Raw genomic sequence first — 22683 nt, 5'->3', positions numbered from 1 at the left:
TGGTGATGGATTCATAGATGTTGTTTTTTTCTTTTCTCGATAGATAAACAGTCAGTTTTGTTAAAGGCAAATTTATTTCTCCACTGATAGTAGAATAACTTAATAATTAAATAACTAAAAATATCCTCCACAAAATCCCTTATCCTGTAGCCCCTTACGATACACTTTCTGTCACTCTGAATGTAGTGACGATGCTGTGAGATTGGTGGATCAGCGACTGGCTACCCACCCTTGTGAGAACACAGGCTATCATAAGAGCTGTGCCTTCGAGTGGAGCGACCCCACCATCTGTACTCCAGAGTTTCACATCGTGACAGATCATGAACTGTTAACAGCTGTTTCAAAAGCAGGACGGTGCAATCAGCTGTACCACAGCATGGCAAGAAATCAACTCCATTACAAACCAGCCTCTCTAGGCTCACAGCCTCATTTCTTCTTGCTTCCTTTGCTTTTCCTTTACAATTTTCTCCCACTCACTTACGTCCTTTACTTTCACTTTGACCTCATGGTTATTCCAGTTCATGGTTGCTTGAGCCTCATTGGCGCTTGTAGCAATCACTTCCTCTCCCCGGTGTGACATTATAGCATTGCAATTGAGCCATCTCTCTGTCAAGCATTAGTCCTGCTAAAGCCATGTGCAGTGGAAGTGCAAAAGTGGTACAAGTTTACATCTGAGTCTATTTTGCTTCTCTGTAGTTCAGCAGTTAGGTTCTAACAACTACAATAAGTCTCAGATGTGATGTGAAAAAGATAAGCTAAAGGTTTCCAGCTGAGGCAAGCCATTCAGTCATCATTTTTCACCCTCATTTCCCATCTACCGCTGGGATTTTTTTTTTGCTGATGACTGTCTTAGTGATGGCTGTTGTCTTCTCACTCAGTTCTTCTCATTATTTTTCCCCACCAGTCCCTCTGCTGTTTTTTTTTCTTCAAATTTTCTCTTTTCTCTGTCTTTGTATTTGTTCACGCTCTCCTTTCCGCCCTGGGTAATGTCAGACTGAGCTCCTGTAAGGAGGAGATAAAGCCCCCTGGCAGGGCAGGACCACAGCTATCACCTTCTGACTTCCTGGACAAGCTCATGGGAAAGACATCTGGATATGATGCCCGCATCAGGCCCTACTTCAAAGGTATGATGTGTGCCAAGGTAGACCGCAATGGTAGCCCTTGAGCAAATCAAACAGAAAGCACAAGACAAAACACAAGCATGTGGACCTCTGCTGTCAAAGCTAAACGGTTCTTATGTACCTGATATATGATGTTCTGTCAGAAAGTTTAAGGAGAACAAATAAAATTAGTGAGAATTTTTACAACTTTTTTTTGTTATTATGTTTATATATCTCGGAAAATGTCTCACTATGGTTTTGGTTTTGGGAACCATATGCTAAATGGAACTTCTGCACGGCTATGGTAATTTTCTCATTAAATAAAATGATTTTTTTTAATCTATGACATTCTTTGCCTTTAATCTTAATATCAAATGTTCATCATTTGTTTAGTTGCAAAATATGGTTTTTGTAAAGTGATGAGCCTGTAAATATCACTTTCTCCGAATCAGTTTTGACACTTTGAAAAACTGCAAATAACTAAAGGAATTTAGAAAAGCTTGTTTTAACATGGAAATGATCTTATCTCAATAAAAAGCTTTAAATTGACAGATTTTCCTGATTTTGCTTTGATTTTGGGAGTTTTAGATGTATACTGTATGTGTCAAAGCCTGTGGTGATGTGATGGTAATTATCATTTAAATTATCGACTGAAGAATCACCTAGACTTGTAAAATCAGTTGCTGTTCTGTCTTTCAAGCCAGCTCATTCATCACAGTGGCAAAACACTCCCAGGATGTATGTTTGAAACTCATTATTTACCTTTCCCAATAATCTTCATTGTGTGGTTTCAGTCTTTTTTACCACTGCTGTGATCTTGTCTTGCAAAAAGTTTGATTGACTCTTGGCTCATTTGTGCTGGCAGTGTAAGAGGAGAGATCACATGGCAGGTGCTGTGAATTTAATTAGAATTATAGATTACAGGCACATGCTTACAAATGAGATTCTTAGCACATTTGATCTTTTCATGTTAATGATTTTCATTTCAAATAAAAACCTAAGAACATTTTTGTAATTGGGGCCCCACGGCCGAGCTGAAACCAGCATGAGTTGAGTAATAACATTGTCACTCACAATGACTGTTTCAGTATGAAAAGTGATGATGGCACTACTGTAAAGCTTATAAAGCTACTGTAGATTTATTATATATCCCTGTATAATTGCTATTTTTTTTATTGTGGACAGCAGCCTGACCTCATGAATACTATGAGGTTAAAGATATGTCAGTTGTTTGTTTCATTCTCACCTCAGGTCCACCTGTGAATGTCACCTGTAATATTTTCATCAACAGCTTTGGGTCCATCACAGAAACCACAATGGTAAGAGATTTTAAATGCCCCCATGGGAAATAGGCATATTTACTTACTTATAAACAATATAGTTTAAAAAATATTACTGTACATGCATGTGTAGACTGGTTAAGTTGCATCTCTGCCTGGTTTAAAGGGTAGCCATGAAATCTTTCCAACCAGTTTCTTTACAAATTCACTCAGTGGTGTTCATTCAGTCACTTCTGTTTCCTGAAGCATAGCAGTGCAACCTTCATATACACTGGGTCACTGACATGCTGATAATGAACTGTCCACTCTGCAATTAAAATGAAATATTGAGAAAGTGAAAGAAAAGGGGTATGTGAGAGAGGGTGGGGGATATTCAGGGAGAAAGGTCTGTCCTGAAGTCTGCATTTAAAGTGCTATAGCTGCCGCCTCAGCACAATGACGGCAAATTGTTTAAAAGTATCTGAGGGAGGGTCAGATCTGCAGTGAGGTCAGCCCAGAGAAAAACAACACTAATGATGTCATTGTAGGCACTGGTAAAGCGTGTTTGTATTCTGATAAATGATGTGAATGAGCATGGGAACAATCGACAATGCCCAAAGATGAATTCTGAATTAATTACACAGATTAGAATTCTAATTTAATTACTCATGTTTGGTGGCTGCAGGCTTGAGTGATTACATTTAGTTCTTTGCCTTAGATGGATTGCCAAACCTCTGTTCAACAGCAGGACACAACTACAACAGTTGAACAAACAGCCAATCATAAATTAGTTACATTGGTGGACTAGTGGCATTTCAGTGAAAAAAAACTCCCTGTCTCAATGTATTGAGGGTACATGGCAAAAATAGATAACACTGTGTGTGTTTATTTCTGTGACTGAATAATGTGCTTTTATAAAAAGTGCTGTATTATTGGAAGTAAATGTTGTTGTATTTTGTAATTGTACAAGAGGCAAACATGATGTACAACCTTCACTATGTTCTCCATTCAATATCCTTCAGGACTATAGACTCAATGTTTTTCTACGGCAAAAATGGAACGACCCTCGTTTGGCGTACAGCGAATACCCAGACAACTCCCTCGACTTGGACCCATCCATGTTGGACTCAATCTGGAAACCCGATTTGTTCTTTGCAAACGAGAAAGGAGCAAATTTCCACGAGGTCACGACTGATAATAAGCTGCTACGGATTTTCCAAGATGGCAGTGTACTGTACAGTATCAGGTAACTCACAAGAATATGCACTGAACTTTAAGATCAGATATGTGTGTTAGGTTTTGACCAGTTGGAGAATGACTGTAGTGGCTTCAGCTGTACTATCCAAAAGCTGTTGAGTCGATCAACTGAACGTTAAAGTTCTTGAAGACGTTTTGTCTCTCATCCAAGAGACTTCTTCAGTTGTACTATATAAATTCTATGATGTGTTGTTGTTTATGCAATCAACTGTTGATATTGTCGCCTTGTTGTCTTAGTATGTTAGACTCCTGCTAAATTAGGAGGCTAAATTATTGCCATTGAACACTTTTGTATACTTTCTGTAAACTTTCTTCAAGCGATGAGATTTTGTCAGAGATAAGTAGAACATGGTATTTTGGATCCAACTGGTCTCTGGCAATATCCAAATCTGTTTAAATCAATCCACTGGACTTTAAGAAACTGGACTTTTCCACCTGACTTTTCCATGTCAAAGTGGACATGCCATCTCTGAATGCTTATTTACAATCAGGTACTTTCAAAACTCCCTAATAGAACAACCCAGCAGATAAATCCAGGTTAGTTGTCTCATGCTAATGACACACATTAGGAAACAAAGGCCCGGTGAAACTCGCACTTTAACTACCCCCTTTGAAACCCCCTGGCACGCCCGTCAACCATTGTTGAGGAGCTAGATGGGTCTTGAATATGGTCGTTGGAATGTGAATAGCACTGACCACACCCTACAGGGTTAATAAACTAGGACAAGACCAGCCACCACTAGAACTGAAGAAGCCTTTTGGATGAGAGGCAAAACATCTTCAAGAGACTTCATCCAGTGGATTGCTGTAAAAAAAACTTTTTATAACCATGACCTGGATAACTGAGAACCTGTCTCTGGCAATACATGATTTTATATTTACACCAAGATATGAAGCCTTAACATGATTTAGGATTTCATATCCCAAAATCACGGATGATCCCATCTTCCCCAAAATTATTTAATTATTTTGACATTTTTAAAGGCATTTAAGTGTTCTCACATGTTCTCCAGCACTGTTGTTTTGATAGAGAATTTTGAACTTTAAGCTAGAAATGCATCCCAATTCACTCTGATTCCGAGGTTGTGGAAGTGTTGTGTGCACCAGATGAACACAATCCTTATGTGATATTTCCGGCTGTTTATTTCTGTCTTTTTTTTACTCATTTTGCATTAGTATATCCACTATTATTCTGTTAGAGTCTCTTTTCTCACTGTTTTCTCTTACTCTTCAAAGATATCTAGCACTATGTAGCCCTCCTCTGATTTTTTTTTCTTGCTTTAGCTTTTTTACAAAGTAATCTCTGATTTCAAAGTATCTGAAGAAATCTCTCTTCTAACCCAAATTCCCTAGCACATTTAATCATTTGATGCTTTTCTCCTTAAGTTAGAGTGCATGCTGTTGCTGGGAGAAACATCGCAAATCCTGTGGTGTATTCAGACTCAGTCTTGTAATTACCATTTATCTCCTCATTCCACTGATTTACAGTGTCTTCCTAACTATGCTTGTATTTACAGATCAAGCGTCTTTGTGTGTTGCAGACACATAATACTGTTTAGACAATGTCAGGATAGTCAATCACTCAGTTGTTGCTAGTTTGTTCTTCAGCTGTTAAAAGAGACATTATCATTATAAGACGACAGTAAATTGGTGTCTGTGGATACTGCCAGAGGCTTGGCTGTCGCCTTTAGGTAATGCTTTACAACAGACATTTACACAGCCTTCCTCCCAAACAGCTTTCTCTTTGTCTTGGAGGATTCTTGAAGGCTTAATTCATCATCTTAACACCAAAGTAGAACATGGTTGCTTCAATGTCATTGCTGTAACCATTATAACCAATTTCTAGAGTAAACAAATTTATCCTTTAAAATTGTAAACTTTGAGTATTCCTGTTTCATAATAAGTAAAACAAAGCATCTTATTTCATTATTCTTTCCATCCCTGGCATGCCTCTTTTGCTCCTTTTCTCTCTTCCAATCTTTTTTTTTTAAATCTCAGGCTGACTCTTACGCTGTCCTGTCCTATGGACTTGAAGAATTTCCCAATGGACATTCAGACCTGTACCATGCAGCTTGAAAGCTGTAAGTCGTCTTCTCCTTTTTTACCTCTTCCTTGTGTCGTGCTTTCCTGTCCTTTACCATCCCACTCCTGTTTCTTTGCTTTCTGCCTGGTGCTTTTGGAACCGTATCAAAACTACAAATGTACCTCTTTTATGGAGAAATAATGACCATGTAGATTTATTTATCGCAGATATTTGGAATAATATTGACATAAATTAAGATATTCAGCAGTCCATGTACAGTAATGCTGCCAGGGGACAGGAAAGGCATAACTTACCATTTATTACAAAGTAAATAAGTTGAATTTTCTGCATGAAGCAGTTTGTATGGAGGGTGTAGAAAGAAAAATATGCTGCCTGCAAGAAGGTCCTGGGTTCAGATCCACCTGAGGACTAACAGCCTTTTTTCTCTGTGTGTGTGTGTGTGTGTGTGTGTGTGTGTGTGTGTGTGTGGTGTTTGTGTGTGTGTGTGGTTTGTGTGTGTGTGTGGTTTGTGTGTGTGTGTGGTTTGTGTGTGGTTTGTGTTTTGCTGTGTCTGTGTGGGTTCTCTCTGAGTTCTCCGGTTTTCACCCCCCACCAAAAGCATGCAACGTAGGTGAAGTGGTCCATCTCTAAAGTGACCACAGACCCAAATGTAACTGGACAATTATTGTCTAGGATGTGCCTGAGTGTCAGTTTAACTCGTGCTGGGATTAATGGAGGGGTAGAATGCTGAAAGTTTGCTACCTTCTTTATTAGCTCACGTTTATTGCACTTTACCCTATTTATTAAAAATTTTAAAGCAATGTACAAAAGGCTTTTGGATGCTTTTAAGAGTTATTACGTTGATAAAAGATATGGTTGAAAAATGTCCTCTTCTTTTAGTCTCTTCTTGCCTATAGCAGAGACAGTTGGCTTTTTGACAGCATGAAACCAATTTCAAGGATATAAATAAAAAAAACTTTAATTATGTGTCCCTTTTATTATAGATGACCCACCTACGATGCCTAGAGGTGACTGAATTTTCTGTTAAGGCACAAATAATTTAAGTTGTGCAAAAGTGAGGAAACAGAAGAAGCATTCGTTCCCTGAAGTCTTTGCACCTTTTAAAAAGCATTTCTCAGAAACAGATAAAGAAGTCAGACTGAATGGTGATATCTCTACCCGTATCCTTATCTGATTCACCTAGACCAGGAGGAAACAGTTTGTCTGGGATGGTTTCCCCTCTTTTGTACAGGAGGCAGACTGATTCATTTCTACAAATTAATGGAGGGTCAAATAAAAAAACAAATGCATTTAGTGCAGAATACATCAACTAGCATAAAACAAAGCGTGTAAGAGCAGGGAGATGTATGCTTAAGAAGCAGTGTGTCGTTGTTCTTGTTTGTATTTGGGTAAATGCGTCACATTATGCTGCCATTAGATGTAATCATTTCTGATTAAAGACTTGTTGAGGATGCTTGGCCTTGTTTTGACAAGGACTAGCACAGCACCCAAGGGTGTGATCACCTTGGCTAGGGCTCGATGTTGAAGTGACATCATATGTTTTACTGGCACCACTTGAGCTGTGAAAACACCATCTGCTCAACGAGAGAAAGTGAGCGAAAGGCGTGTGATGGGATAAGAAAGAGAAGGGTTATTTTGTGGTTTGAGAGAGCCAAGGCCAATCTCCTTTTCTGGCCCTTCATGCCACCGGCTAATATCGATATATAAATAGAACTAACCAGAAGATTCTGCTTAACTCTGACACATCAAAGACCCATATATGCAGCCTATACCACTTTGCCTTGAGCGATTACTGTACACTAACCTCAAACATGCTTTGTAACTTATACTGTAAATGTAAAAGTATGGCTAACACAGCAAATCTCCACTGCATCAAGTTTTTTTCAGTTGAACCCTATTTTTTTTACCGTGAAATAGAAGAATACTGGTGATTAGCAGTCATAATACAGTCAGTCTGCCTCGTGAATTTCTCAATTTTATTGCATCTTAAATTTTATGTCAATTATTGTTAGACAGGTCTTGGCTGTAGCCAGCAAAATAAAATTTCACCATCTGAAAGCATTGATATTCCCCTTGCTGGTTACAGAAGGATGTGTGAATGACAATGAATTTGCCCCTTGAACAAGATATGTGTGTTTTAACTGCATTGTTTCTCAGGCACACATTTCGGAATGGGTTATAAGATCATAACATCTTGAATAATTGATGTCTTTGTAAGTTAGGCCTTAAAGGGTCCCAGAAGACAGCAGCGTCATTCAGACGTGTGAGGAATGCTGCACTGTTGTTGCATGTGGCATACATTTTTAATAAACCTATGATCGGGAAACTGTGAGAAGCAGCACAATCCCCAAGAGGAACAAACGGTGTGTGGAAGCAAAATAATTATGCTTATCTCGAGTGTTCAAGTGCTTTACTGGACTGTATTCACTGGAAAAAGTAACTATATATTCCATTCTGGTAAAATTTGAAACCTAGCGATACTGGTGCACACAGAAGCCAGTGTTCATTGAGAAGATAACACATGCTGATCAGCTCAGTGTGTCTCTCCTTCCAGGAAGACATGCTCCTCATGTCCTCCCTTATTTTGCAACCTTCAATAAACTGCAACAACATGACGATAGCTATTGTGAGTGACCTTTATTATGACAAATATGTCAGAGGGCAGTTGGTAGCTGGGTAGATTAGCGATGTTACCTTCTCAATATTTGAAATTTCACTCTGGTTAGCCAATGTTTCTCATGATTCTCTTGCACAGATTCTGTACTATAGCAAAAAGATTTCAGTTGGAGCTGTGGTGCAGTAAAGAAAATAGGTTAAGGGGAAGGAAGGGGATTCGGATCATAGCAATAGTGATAACAAGACAAGAATATTTAACAGATGCAGTGGTGCACTTGGATTATGTTAATGGAAACAGGAAGAGGGGAGTTCATAGTCATGGCGTAGATTTTACTTAATATATCATGAGGTAATGTGAAATGTCTCTTAAGAATTAACCCATTTTGAAACATCCTGCTTCTTCTCTTCATCTCCTGTGTTTTCTGTTCACAGTTGGTTACACCATGAATGACTTGATCTTTGAGTGGCTGTCTGAGAACCCCGTTCAAGTTGCTGAGGATCTCACCCTCCCCCAGTTTGTGCTAAAAGAGGAAAAGGATTTGGGCTACTGCACCAAGTATTACAATACAGGTACAGAATGTCTGTAAATTCAAGGCCACGGGCTGAATATTGAAATTATTTTCAAATGCTTCATCTGAATTACTCTCTAGGTGTACAAAAATTGAGCTTTGCACAGTACATTGTGTTGTTTTACTTAAGATGTGTTAATCATGCATTTACATTCTGTTCTCCAATCCAGACAGTATACTTCAACTGAACGTACAGTATTGTGCATCTGCAGGTCAATTCACTTGCATTGAGGTAAAGTTCCACCTGGAGCGTCAAATGGGCTACTACTTGATCCAGATGTACATCCCTTCCCTCCTCATCGTCATCCTGTCATGGGTGTCCTTCTGGATTAACATGGATGCTGCACCAGCCAGAGTGGGTCTGGGCATCACCACGGTCCTGACGATGACTACGCAAAGCTCTGGTTCAAGAGCTTCTCTGCCCAAGGTGAGTCTGGAGACTTATGATCAAGATGTGCATATATTAAGCAGTTTTAAAGGTTAAGGACACTACAAGTCCACAAAACATGTTTCATCCCATAACCCAGTAATTCATGCACTGTTCACTACAAACTCTCACACAAATGTCTAATGGGATAAAATAATACTCTGCAAAAACTTTACTGGTCATTACTCAAACACCATAACTTAGGGCAGATAATGAGATTGTCATCATATTTCATATTTTGTGGGACACAGAATCCTGCCCCCTCCCTGTTGAAATTATGGTGACTGGGAAATATCCATTGTGTTCTATTCAAATTGATCCATTTTATTGGCCAAGCTTGTGAAAATATGTAATGGATTTCTCTTTTTGTTTCACTCTGTAAACATAACACATTAATGGAGCTATAGCAATAGTCATTCATAATTTATCGGACGTTATTCAACTTCATATTGTGGTTTTACCAGGTCACAAAGTTCTCAGTTTGTACTTACATGGAAAAAAAAGTCTTCTCAAGAAGAGAGCATATTTCTCATGAAACCTTATTCGCTGGAATCAAACGTGTGAAGAAGTAACTCTACTCCTTAACACTACCACAAGGTGTTGGTAGGCTGAATTCATCAATCATAAGGGGGAAGCAATGTTATCAATGAATATACTTCCTGTAAATGGTCATGATAAAGTAACATCTCCTTACCAGTTTTCATTTTATTTCAGTTTTCATTCAATTTGAATCAAATTTAATTTTTGATAATCACTTAGTTTCAGTTGGACTTCATTTGCTTTATTCCAGCTGAAATACAGGAGTATTTAAATGCTTGTTAGATTGATTGTGAAACGGTCCTTTTATGTTCCTGCTTTACCAAAGTAATTTGCTGGCTTTCCACACTTATTTTCTCTTCTTGTTCACCGATTCATTTTAGCTGAAAAATCAATGGGAATGATTTCTCTCAGTGACGGACTCTGCTGTCGCTTCGTTGTGCTCAATTGGCTGAAAAGCCTCAGACAAGAGCCAACCAGCCCAACAGTGTGGAAAACACTGCTAAAACTACAATCACTGATGCTCACAAATGGTTTTCCTTGTCTGGCCTTAACAGCCAATAATCAATATCTCATGATATTCATTGATTCATTCATTGCACTGTTAATAGAACTACAATGCTCCTTCTAAATGCAAGCAACTGCAAATGTTCTTCAGTTGAAGTCGTACATGCCTGTTGGAGATTTTAATTTTTGTCTCAATGTGTTTAGTTCCTTGTTCAATAGATTTTGTTACTGTGGGGAATACTCCGTGTAGTGCTTAAGTTGTGTTGCTATTGTTTGTGTTTGTGTTTCTGGAAAGGAGATCTTAATCTCAGTAGGAGTGCTTGACTGTATAAATAAATGGCCTTTTGAAACAGAACTTTTTGGTGATATGTTAGACTATATTATAAAGAAAATCATTGCCAATATTTCTCTTTACTGCATTGGAAGAATTGAGTTTTGGAAATAGTTTTCAAAGTAGCAACTGTGTCTTAATTGTTTTTAAAGGATAACCGTGTCTTAATGTCTTAGACGTGACAGAGGACACTTGATGTCTTCACAAAAAGCGCATGTGTTATTTTCTTTCTTTTTTTTGGAGTAGACAGTAAACTGCTGCTCAATTAGATGAGTTTTCCACGCAATGTCTGCTCAGTGGGCGTTACAGATTTGCTGTGACATATCTCTCATGAACAACTCAACTGGGGCTCTCCTCTAAGTATAAACCATGACCTGTCTCTTGGCTATGTGTCAACTATTCACATCCAGTTTGTTGGCAGTCCCAAAGATGAGTGTCATTGTATCCCAGAGGAACCTGATGAATGGGTGGATCGTGAAAAGCCCCCAGATTATCCATGAGCCTCACAGATTGGTCGTTGATGACTCTTTAACCTTATGTGTTTCTAGGTGTCCTACGTGAAGGCCATTGACATTTGGATGGCGGTGTGTCTCCTGTTTGTGTTTGCCGCCCTGCTGGAGTATGCAGCTGTTAACTTTGTCTCTAGGCAACACAAGGAGTTCATCAGGCTAAGGAAAAAGCAGCGGCAGCAAAGGATAGTAAGTGTAAATCACAAACACTGAGGCTAAAGCATATTTACTCACCATGTCAGCCTTTGTAACAGATTGTATACAGTAAGAACAAGAAGCACACACATGCTTCAGACCTCGTCAGCATGGGTGACACTGATTTATGTCTCTTGTTATTATGGGATGCTATATTTTCAAAAACTGACAACATAAAAGTGCTACAGCTAGATGTCATATTACAGGAAGATTCCAGTTCAGTTCTCTTCCATGGTGTGCACTGACCTGTGAAGAGATTTTATGATCCTTTCTCTTCATCACTACAATTTGACATGGAGAAATTAGTCCTGTCCACTTCAAACTAAAGAGAAGAGCAAAGACAAAAGAGCACAGTTGGAAATATGTCGCGTAGAATAGTTAAATCCATTTTATATAGTGATATACAATCTCGTTACTCTGAGCAAGAAACCTCAAAAATCCATTCATCATGCAGCCTGTGAAATTTTCCTCTTTGGTGCTATAATAACATTTTTGACTCGACACACTCTTCTCCAACCTGAATTCATACAGCTGCATATCCAAGTCAGTCAAAGCGTTATTGTCAATAACATCCACTGCAGTCTTATTTTAAGAAATGCTTTTCACTGTTGGTAACAAATTCAAATTAAAAGTTTTGTTTCAGAGCAGCAGCATGTCCTGCTTGGTTACGCTGAGGCGGGAAGTGGAAATCCTGAAGAAGTTATTATTTTAAGTAACTAAACGAATTCCCGTGACATTATTTGACCGCCACACAACTTTCTGTTTCAGTGGTACAGAAAAGTCCAGTTGTATGTAGATTTGTGCGGAAATTGTTACCAGCACTGCTACTAATACTACTACCGCTTCTAACTTGATTTAATGTGTCAGTAAATAGGTTCCTAATAGTTTGCATTCATGGTCACTTTTTCTAGTTTAAATGGAATCATAACTTACAAAAGGAACATCACACTGTCTGTAAAGTCAAAGAGATGACAAACAAGGTTCATGTTGTTGTCTCCTCAAGCTATCAGCCAAATCAAATAAGGGTAGAGGTAAAACATTGTGTACCCATAGCATCTCCACTCTCCCATTCAATTATGATCATTTCTGCTCAAATATATATATAAAAATATGCAAGCTCACCATCGATTCATCATCAATGACTGAATAGGATCAAAATCTTGAATAATTGTCAAAGCAAATGGCTTGTAAGGTGACACAGGTCATAGAAAATGATGGTTTTAGAGGAAAGTTCTTTCCTCCCACTGAGCAATTTAAAGTCGCACGTTATCTGAGAGGTATTGATACATTAACTGTCAACATAAGAGACCAGAACTAGAACAGAAAATGAATTAATAAATTCCATTCATGGCTTTCACAGATATTACTTGAATTGACTCATTTATGTTTCTTGATTTTTTTCAAAGCAGCGTTATCACACAAACAGCCACTGTTGTTGTCCCGTATTATCACACATTCAGTGTCTTTTATTTGAAAGCTGAGGATATGTACTTGAATTTGTTGTTTGAATTTGAAGTCTGCCTGTTTAATTCATTATTTCTGGCATGGCACAGGTAGGTTTTAAATTTATATTAAGCAGGGGGTTAATTTTTTTCCTTGTAAAATGTTAATGATGTTCAATTATTAAGAGAGGTAACTATATTCCAATGTTTTTTTTATTTTTTTCTTTCAATGGAGGTGTTTGCCAGTCTGCCTGGGAGTGTTGAGTCTTTACGGAAAGTAAATGACACTCCTGCTAACAACTCGACCTACAAAGATTTGAATCAACACTGCAGCACCTGTGCCAGGGTAAAAAAGAAAATAAAACCCTGTGTCAATCCTGACCCTTAAACCCAATTTTTGTCCATGCCCCTATTGTTTATGGTGTCATGCAAGTTTGGATTCAAACCTGAATATGTCTCCTTCCCAAAACAAACTTACTTTGGCCCGTCACTCCAGCGTTCCCTTTCTTACCTTAAGCCCTTTTACACCAACACCATTGTCTTGGAATTACTGTCCTTTATTCTTTCCCAATGTGTGTAACCTGGTTTAAGGCTTTTTTGAAATTCAGCAGATCCTCCCTTGTTGACTATTTTCAACGGTAAAACTTTTAACCACCTTTTGTTTTCCAGGACAATCATTTAGGACTGTTGAAATTTAATAAGGAGATGTAGATATTTTATATACAATCAAAGTTTATTACACTTTTAAGTTTGTCTAAAATCCACCGAAATATAAACGATTCCACTACCTTTGCACTACTTGCTGCCCCCTGTTTACAATCTCAATGCAAGGCAAAGATGGTCTATTAACTTGCACAAATGACAGGACAGAAATGAAATTTGCTTTTGACTAATCTCTTGTTTGGGTTCTTTCATTAGCTTAATTATATATTTTTAGTCACATTTGAACTTATTATGCTTCATTTAGAACATCTACCTATGACAGATAATGGATCATCCACAACAGCATAAATGAAGTCCTTTCAGCAGCATCTTTGGACACAAACGTTCTGGTTTCACGGTACTGACAGCACTTGGTTAATGGTAGGAGAAAATGGCAGTCCTTTCAAACAGAGACTGGAAACTCAAGATTTTAGTTTCCCTTAACCTGAGCTGAATTTCTTTTATTACCTAAACCTCCACAGACAAGAATCTGGAACATGAGACTGAAGCGGTAACATTTTGCACTAAAATTGGAACTTGAACTGGGAAAAACCCCAACCATTGACATGGAAAGACTTGCCACCAAAAAGTTGTATTGATGCTAAATGTTATAGCAAGACAATGAAAACAATTGTCTTAATTACAACCAAATCTTTTTCCATGGCTTAATTCTAGCATCCTATGTCAATAATTCTTTTTAACAAACAATTGTTTTAAATATAACTAATAGTTATATTTAAAATAATAAGTTAAATAGTAAGTTTCATGACTCATTTAGTTTAGTGTTTGCATTATCTTAATATCTAGATAGCATTCATGGAATATAAGTACATTTTCTTATTATTTGTCATAAGCAAATGTACTTTTTCCATCCATCCATCCATTCTCTTCCGCTTATCCGGGGTCGGGTCGCGGGGGCAGCAGCTTAAGCAGGGAAGCCCAGACTTCCCGCTCCCTAGCCACTTCATCCAGCTCCTCCGGGAGAATCCCAAGGCGTTCCCAGGCCAGCCGGGAGACATAGTCTCTCCAGCGTGTCCTGGGTCGTCCCCGGGGCCTCCTCCCGGTAGGACGTGCCCGGAACACCTCACCAGGGAGGCGTCCAGGAGGCATCCTAACCAGATGCCCGAGCCACCTCATCTGGCTCCTCTCGATGCGGAGGAGCAGCGGCTCGACTCTGAGTCCCTCCCGGATGGCCGAACTCCTCACCCTATCTCTAAGGGAGAGTCCGGACACCCTACGGAGGAAACTCATTTCGGCCGCTTGTATCCGGGATCTCGTTCTTTCGGTCACGACCCATAGCTCGTGACCATAGGTGAGGGCAGGAACGTAGATCGACCGGTAAATCGAGAGCTTTGCCTTTCGGCTCAGCTCCTTCTTCACCACGATGGACCGATACAGAGTCTGCATCACTGCAGACGCTGCACCGATCCGCCTGTCGATCTCCCGTTCCATTGTACCCTCACTCGTGAACGAGACCCCAAGATACTTGAACTCCTCCACTTGGGTTAGGATCTCATCCCCAACTTGGAGAGGGCACTCCACCCTTTTCCGACTGAGGACCATGGTCTCAGATTTGGAGGTGCTGATTCTCATCCCAACCGCTTCACACTCGGCTGCGAACCGTTCCAGTGAGAGTTGGAGATCACGGCTTGATGAAGCCAACAGCACCACGTCGTCTGCAAAAAGCAGAGACGCGATACTGAGGCCACCAAACCGAACACCCTCAACGCCTTGGCTGCGCCTAGAAATTCTGTCCATAAAAGTTATGAACAGAATCGGTGACAAAGGGCAGCCTTGGCGGAGTCCAACCCTCACTGGAAACGAATCCGACTTACTGCCGGCAACGCGGACCAAACTCTGACATCGGTCGTACAGGGACCGAACAGCCCTTATCAAGGGGTCCGGTACCCCATACTCCCGAAGCACCCCCCACAGAACCCCCCGAGGAACACGGTCGAACGCCTTCTCCAAGTCCACAAAACACATGTAGACTGGTTGGGCGAACTCCCATGCCCCCTCAAGGACCCTGCGGAGGGTGTAGAGCTGGTCCACTGTTCCACGGCCAGGACGAAAACCACACTGCTCCTCCTGAATCCGAGATTCGACTTCCCGACGGACCCTCCTCTCCAGAACCCCTGAATAGACCTTACCAGGGAGGCTGAGGAGTGTGATGCCCCTGTAGTTGGAGCACACCCTCCTGTCCCCCTTCTTAAAAAGGGGGACCACCACCCCAGTCTGCCAATCCAGAGGCACTGTCCCCGAAGTCCACGCGATGTTGCAGAGGCGTGTCAACCAGGACAGCCCCACAACATCCAGAGCCTTTAGGAACTCCGGGCGGATCTCATCCACCCCCGGGGCCCTGCCGCCGAGGAGCTTTTTAACTACCTCGGTGACCTCAACCCCAGAGATAGGAGAGCCCGCCTCAGAGAACCCAGACTCTGCTTCCTCATGGGAAGGCGTGTCTGCGGGATTGAGGAGGTCTTCGAAGTATTCTCCCCACCGAGTCACAACGTCCCGAGTTGAGGTCAGCAGCTCCCCATCCCCACTATATACAGTGTGGATGCTGCACTGCTTCCCCCCCCGAGACGCCTGATGGTGGACCAGAATCTCTTCGAAGCCGTCTTGAAGTCGTCCTCCAAGGCCTCACCGAACTCCTCCCACGCCCGGGTTTTTGCCTCAGCAACCACCAAAGCCGCATTCCGCTTGGCCTGCCGGTACCTATCAGCTGCTTCATGAGTCCCACAGGCCAAAAAGGCCCGATAGGACTCCTTCTTCAGCTTGACGGCATCCCTTACCGCTGATGTCCACCAACGGGTTCTGGGGTTGCCGCCACGACAGGCACCGACCACCTTACGGCCGCAGCTGCGGTCGGCCGCCTCGACAATGGAGGCGCGGAACATGGTCCACTCAGACTCAATGTCCCCCGCCTCCCCCGGAACGTGAGTGAAGTTCTGCTGGAGGTGGGAGTTGAAACTCCTTCTGACAGGGGATTCCGCCAGGCGTTCCCAGCAGACCCTCACAATACGTTTGGGTCTGCCAGGTCGGACCGGCATCTTCCCCCACCATCGGAGCCAACACACCACCAGGTGGTGATCGGTTGACAGCTCCGCCCCTCTCTTCACCCGAGTGTCCAAGACATGTACTTTTTATTCCCCTATTTCCTGAAATATTTTGTTACCAGTTGCTCACATAGTAATCAATAGATCTTCAAAAAATGTCTCCAAATGTTTGAATTTGAAGCCTGGTACTGCTACTTTTGCTTGAGTAAAACACATAGATACTTCTACTGCTGCTCAACAGGGAAACTCATCATTGAGCGTGCCATTAAAGCAATCAGTGTAAATTTATCATTAAAGAGCCTAGTGTTACAACAATCAGAGCAGTCTCTGGAGATCATCATATCCCAACAAATAACCAAGGGTGTAGCTGCTGCTGAGCGCGGCGAGCAAAGGATGAGTACCTATTATTTTTAGAGAAATGCGCCATTAGACTTTAGCACATGATGTACTAAATCATTTAGGAAGGTGTAGGAGGGATAATTAAGCTGTGCCAGTAGAGGTGTGGTGCAATTTGTTGCTCGGGCCAAGCATAGTTAGTAACCATTAAGTCAATGCGAGGGAGGAAGTTTAAAGTAAATTAAGTTAGCAGCTTAGTCTTCCGCTAAAGAATGATTGTTGCAAGTAAAAAGCAGCTGGTTGATATCGGAGGGAGGGGCCAGTTATTAAGAGACTAAAGGAGGAGTAACTGTGAGAGACAGGTGTGAAATACATTGGCAGCATCAGACCTTGGCTTTGACAGCCGCTGGTAAGGTGTGATCATCACTGCCAAGTGTGTCCAGAACAGAGATGCGGATTTGGATGACTAGAGACCTGTAAGGATCAATGAGAGAGAAAAGTCGTGGGAGAGTTAAGGAACTTTTCACTGACTACTAATCATCCAGTTAAGAACCCACATCTGCAGTGGGCTGTCAGAGTTAAGCTGCATGCCTATTAATATTCTCTCTAGAGGGCAGGAACAGTGGCTCATCCACTGTATATTAAAAAAAAAAGGAAAAAAAAAGAAGTCCATTCATCATCAGTCACCATTCATCATCAAAGAAAAATGCCAAGTCAAGGTTTTCGGCGAGGTTGAGATGATGACTTTATATTAATGGACAACTTGAAAGGTCTGTCATTTAGCACTTTTGAGGACAGCTGAGAAAGAGTAATGAGGTATAATTTTTCTGATTAAATTCAATAATTTTCTTCATCATCATCACACCATCTTACTATACATGTACATGAAATACAAACTCAAAATAAAGTTTCAGTCGCAGTCTTTGTATACCAGTTTACAATCACAAGGTAAACAGATGGTGTGATGAAAAGATTTATAACCCTTGTACCAAGTTTCAATTCCATACACACACACACACACACACACACACATACATATAGCTGAAAGAAATTATGTCTATACTGTACTTATATGATGTGGAAAAACTGTATAATTGTATATAAAGATTTTCACATGTATCTTTTTTTTTATTATGTTGGTTGTGATTAAAAGTGTATTTTTAGAAAAATTACATTAATTCAAGGACCTCAAACAGCAAGATATTTTCTAAAGAAGTATATCTTCGCCTGTGTGAGTTATCAAACTGTAATAGCAATATTAACACAATTATTTTATGTGCTATGAAGATCAAATTCAAAATTAAAATTTGGTGATGGAGGCCTGTGCTGCTCTTGCGTTGTCGGATGTTCCCATTCAGCTGCTGCCCGTTTTGCTCGATTACAATGTGGAATCCGAGCACAAATGTAAAACATCTTTAAGATAATACTTTTTGACATTGAAAGGCCAATCTGCTCTCCTTATGCTTGACTCCACAGGAGGAGGAATTGGTGAGAGAGAGGCGTGGTTTTTACTTTCGGGGCTATGGACTGGGTCACTGCTTGCAGACCAAAGATAGCGCCGCTGTAGAGGGGGCCACCGTGTTCACCCAGCCTCCAGTTACCATGTATGATGGCGAAGTGCTTCACAAGCGTTTCATGGACCGGGCCAAGCGCATTGACACCATATCCAGAGCATTCTTTCCCTTGAGTTTCCTCATATTCAATATCTTCTACTGGATCACCTATAAAGTTCTGAGACACGAGGACATCCATGCAAATTTGTAAAAGGCCAACTCCGGTTACTTTTTTTTTTTTTCACTCTGAACAAAAACCTGCCGGTCAGATCCACATTATGAGGAGGTATTGCATCAAGAGGCATCTCTGTTTCTTATTATCATTATTAAAAGTTGTGCTCAGGTGTCTCCAGGATCTCTGATGAAGAGAGATTAAGGTGATATACGAGGTTCATGCATTCAGATTACAGACAGAAAAAACACTACAAATGCTTGTGTGTTCACGACTTTTGTTCGAGATGATGAAAGTTCTGGCTGGAAGAGACATACTAACTTGAATTTTGACACTAAACGTATCTTTGAATGAATGTTTTTGAGAATTAAATTTCTTTTTTCCATTTTGACTTATCAGATGGGTGCCTGGGAGGGGATTTGCCATTTATTAATATTAAAGTGATGATTCAGTTTTAGGTTTGAAGTGTATAAACTGTATATAAAACAAGCTGTTGATTCAACTGCACAAAGCACAAAAATGTATTTCTTTTTGTCGAAATTTAAATAAATTGTTATTCTGCCAGGAAACACAAATGATTCTTCCTTTTTAAGAATCCACTGGTTGGGGGTCAAGCACATGAATGCTTTTGCTAAGCAAAGACGAAATGTGACGTGTTTCTTTTTCAGTCCGTTAATAGAAGCAATCAGCTCTAAATCCCAAGAGCAAAAGGAAACATCTGCAAGCTGTACTACAGATGCAAAATAAGTGCAAATAAGGTAGTTAATATCTCTGGTTCTTTTTTATGCTGATTCAGCTTAGAAGCAATGCACTTTCATAATGAATCTTACCGAACGTTCCAAGAAAAATGCACATGCTGCCATTCTTTTCCCAGTCTCAGAATGTTTTGACTGTGTGAAAATGTGGGAGTGTGGTGGAAGGGGGTCATCGCCACAGAGGGGCGATGGGGAATCAGAGGGGTGTTTTATCAGCTAATGAGGTTGAAAAGCACTCGGTGTTCCACTGCTAATGAAAATGAGTTCCAAGAGGCAGTTGGAGCCTACTGTCCTTTTGTCTGCAATCCTAATCAACTCCCCTGTATTGTATGATTCCCCAGGTAATGAAAAAAGTGTGTGAGTTCAAGCATGCCATTGTTTCTATTTTGTCCTGTATCGTTGATTTCGATTTTAAAAATGTGTTTGTTTTCTTTTTTAAGTGCAGTGAAGATTGATTGAAAATGCATGCATGCCTCGTAGGAGCATGAACATCAACAACAAGAGTGTAGCCACATATAAATGATGATTTGCAAAACACAGAGCATATACACATGTAAATATTTTTATATACAGTATAGATATAAATAAAATGTATAGGTAAAGATGTACTCATGTACACCTAAAGAAAGAAAATGGATACATGTAGCCTTCTGGGAGACATTGTCCATCAATTTTAATTCTATTTTAGTGCCAGACACATTGATATAAACATGGAGTCCTCCTGGAGTCCTCAGCCTGCCAAAGTACTGTCTGCTTGGAATACAATTCTGCCAGAATGTTGTGGTGGAAACAGGTGTCTGCCAAGATGTGGACAAAGCAGTCCTAGATCTTTAGTTATTTGGCCAGCCCCATATCCCATTTCATTTCTCTTATTGTGGCTTGTGAAAGGCCCAACTACAGACCCAGTCTTCCATTTGTCCCAGCGTACCATAGAAACATGGCAATATAACATTGCAAGAAAGAGGATGCACTTCTAAAGATAACTACATCCTAAGGTCGATCCTTTGGTATTTTCTCACTGTGCTCTGCTTACAGATTTGTGATGTCTCTAAGCTTTCAGACAGAAAGATGGCAGGACTACATTCAGACCCATACTTAGCCTTCACTGTCAGTCAATAACAGTGCTCAAAACTCTGCAGTGTACACAATGCCATAAAATCCACGATAAGCTATATGAATGTACTCATAGGTTAAAGAAAAGAAAATCATCAACTGGCTGTTAAAGGGTACCGAGCTAAAAACAAATATGCCGACCTGACAACAGTCCGGTATGACACAGCCGTCAAAAACATTGTTAAAGACCAGTTTTTACTCATACTGTATCATGATTCAGTAATTAAGAGACGTCTGAGAGCCAGTTCAGGCAGACAGCTGCAGTTGCTCTGCACACAGTTTATTCACATGATAGGCCTCATTCTACTGAGCTGCTAGAAATCCCAATCTCTCCCTCTGCCTGTCGATGTTCCTGCTGCTGCCATGCATGCATGTTCCTGCCTGCATCTAAGGCCCACCCCCACTCCAGCATCCACCTCTAAGCCCCATTTAAATGATTCTTTAAGTTTTCTCATCACTCCCCAATGAATTGATATCAATGGATCTGTGGTGAGCGAAGGTCAGAGTCTGGACTCCAAATCCAAATCCTTGCATGTTCTCAACTCGTGAGTTGTGCAGCTGAAATATAAGGAATATTTTGGCTGATTGATTTTGAAAACTTCCAGTGGGGGGGTGATTACATTCAAGACCTTTGTCTTATTTGGTGAAAATGCATAAACCTGGACTGAAACGTAAAACGTTTTTTGGCACATTTGCGTGTGCTTTCAGAATTTGTATTCTTTCACGATTGCAGGGAGACTGACTTCAGTCATGAAAGATCTTCCTTTAGCTTACTGGATTCACTTTATAAGATTCATTTAACACAAAATTACAGATGTGTGAAGATGTTTTCCAAATAAAAATATGATCAGACTGTGTAATGTATGATGAAATCCTCCAATGAAAGGATGGACTGAAAAGAGAACATAAAATACTCATTGCCCCAGCGGCTTTAAATTTCTGTATCTAACTGTTCGTTTGAAGACCTCCTATAAAGAAATTATTTGTTGCTGAATGGCACATATATGTTCAAGGCACACGATTTTGTCTAAGTGAAAATGCAATGAGCAGGAGAAAGGAGTTCACATTTGATGGAGCTGTTGGTATCATGTGCAAGGCAAGTGCTTGCTGTCTCCCCAGGGAGTAATCAACATGCTTTTTCCCCCTCCCCACAGCTATAACTGATGTGTGAGCTCCAGAAAGCAATGAAAGACCTGCAATCAATACTTAACGTCGCTTAGAGCAGCATCTTCTTATCATTTCATGCCCATAAAAACATAGCGCATAGATAGACACAAAAATAATGGGTGTAGTATTTTCACGCTTAATAACTTTTACGGCATCCATTGGCACTACAACTGCTAGATTTCAGTCACTGACTTCGCTTTGTTGCATTGTAAGATTTTTTTTTTTTCAGATCTGTTTATACAAAAATAAATTTATTATCATAGCAACAATAATTTATGTCAACATGTTTTAATATTGCAGGAGATGACACTCCACAGTTCAAATATGAAATATGTGTTAGTGTGGAATAAAATCTGTAGGGCCACTCATTCCACTCACCCCTGCATTTCTTAAAAACTTTTTAATACTGTATATGGAATGATACAATAATACTATAATTTTTGCTTCACACAGCTTTATACAGTATATGTAAACTCAGAGTGGCACCCAGAATGTGCAATCAGGCTAATCACAGTATTTTTTAATTCATTGATGGTAAAGAGATTAAATGCAAATCTCCTGCAAAGTCGATGCTTAATGATTTTTTTCTATGTGCTTAATACATGCAGTAGTCTTGTCGTATTGGTTTGGTTTCCAGCGGGATTTACAGTACCTTAATGTTATTCATTGGTTTGCATATAAAAAAATGCAATCATAAAATAGACTGTATGTACCAGACACTCAAAAAATTACTCAACAAACATTAAATATCATTATGAAAATAAGTGTAAACATTGAGGAAAAAAATGTATGCAGATATTCCATGTAAGGAGGAGGAAATTATTTTAAAGCCCATGAACATATAAAACAACCGGCAAAAATGGGTGCGTGGGATTTAGTGGCTGTTATCCAGTCTTTCCAGAAGAAGCTGGACATTTTCAAAGTGGATCTCCAATTCAAGAGCAACAGGGACATTTTCTGGCAATGAAACAAATACTGTGCATTGAATAGCCGTTCATTCCAATTGATGGTTGGTTCCAACTATTTTTGAATT

At 40.1% G+C, this 22683-nt stretch overlaps 1 protein-coding gene across 2 annotated transcripts in view; it reads left to right on the top strand.

The window, feature by feature from the left end:
• The window catches only part of glra4a (glycine receptor, alpha 4a), a 42065-nt gene extending 22941 nt beyond the window's left edge, over positions 1 to 19124 (top strand). For both annotated transcript variants that reach the window (XM_068325546.1, XM_068325547.1), the window contains exons 2-9: positions 994 to 1124; positions 2352 to 2419; positions 3382 to 3605; positions 5615 to 5697; positions 8709 to 8846; positions 9058 to 9272; positions 11196 to 11345; positions 18367 to 19124. In XM_068325546.1, coding sequence (XP_068181647.1) covers positions 994 to 1124; positions 2352 to 2419; positions 3382 to 3605; positions 5615 to 5697; positions 8709 to 8846; positions 9058 to 9272; positions 11196 to 11345; positions 18367 to 18654 — 1297 coding nt within the window. In that variant the 3' untranslated portion in view covers positions 18655 to 19124. The remainder of the gene's footprint in view (positions 1 to 993; positions 1125 to 2351; positions 2420 to 3381; positions 3606 to 5614; positions 5698 to 8708; positions 8847 to 9057; positions 9273 to 11195; positions 11346 to 18366) is intronic.
• The last annotated feature ends 3559 nt before the right edge of the window (positions 19125 to 22683 follow it).

The sequence above is a fragment of the Antennarius striatus genome, chromosome 10 (assembly GCF_040054535.1).
Source record: "Antennarius striatus isolate MH-2024 chromosome 10, ASM4005453v1, whole genome shotgun sequence".
Classification (NCBI taxonomy): domain Eukaryota; kingdom Metazoa; phylum Chordata; class Actinopteri; order Lophiiformes; family Antennariidae; genus Antennarius; species Antennarius striatus.
The sequence above is the reverse complement of the archived record's forward strand: the minus strand, read 5'-3'. Positions and strand labels throughout refer to the sequence as shown.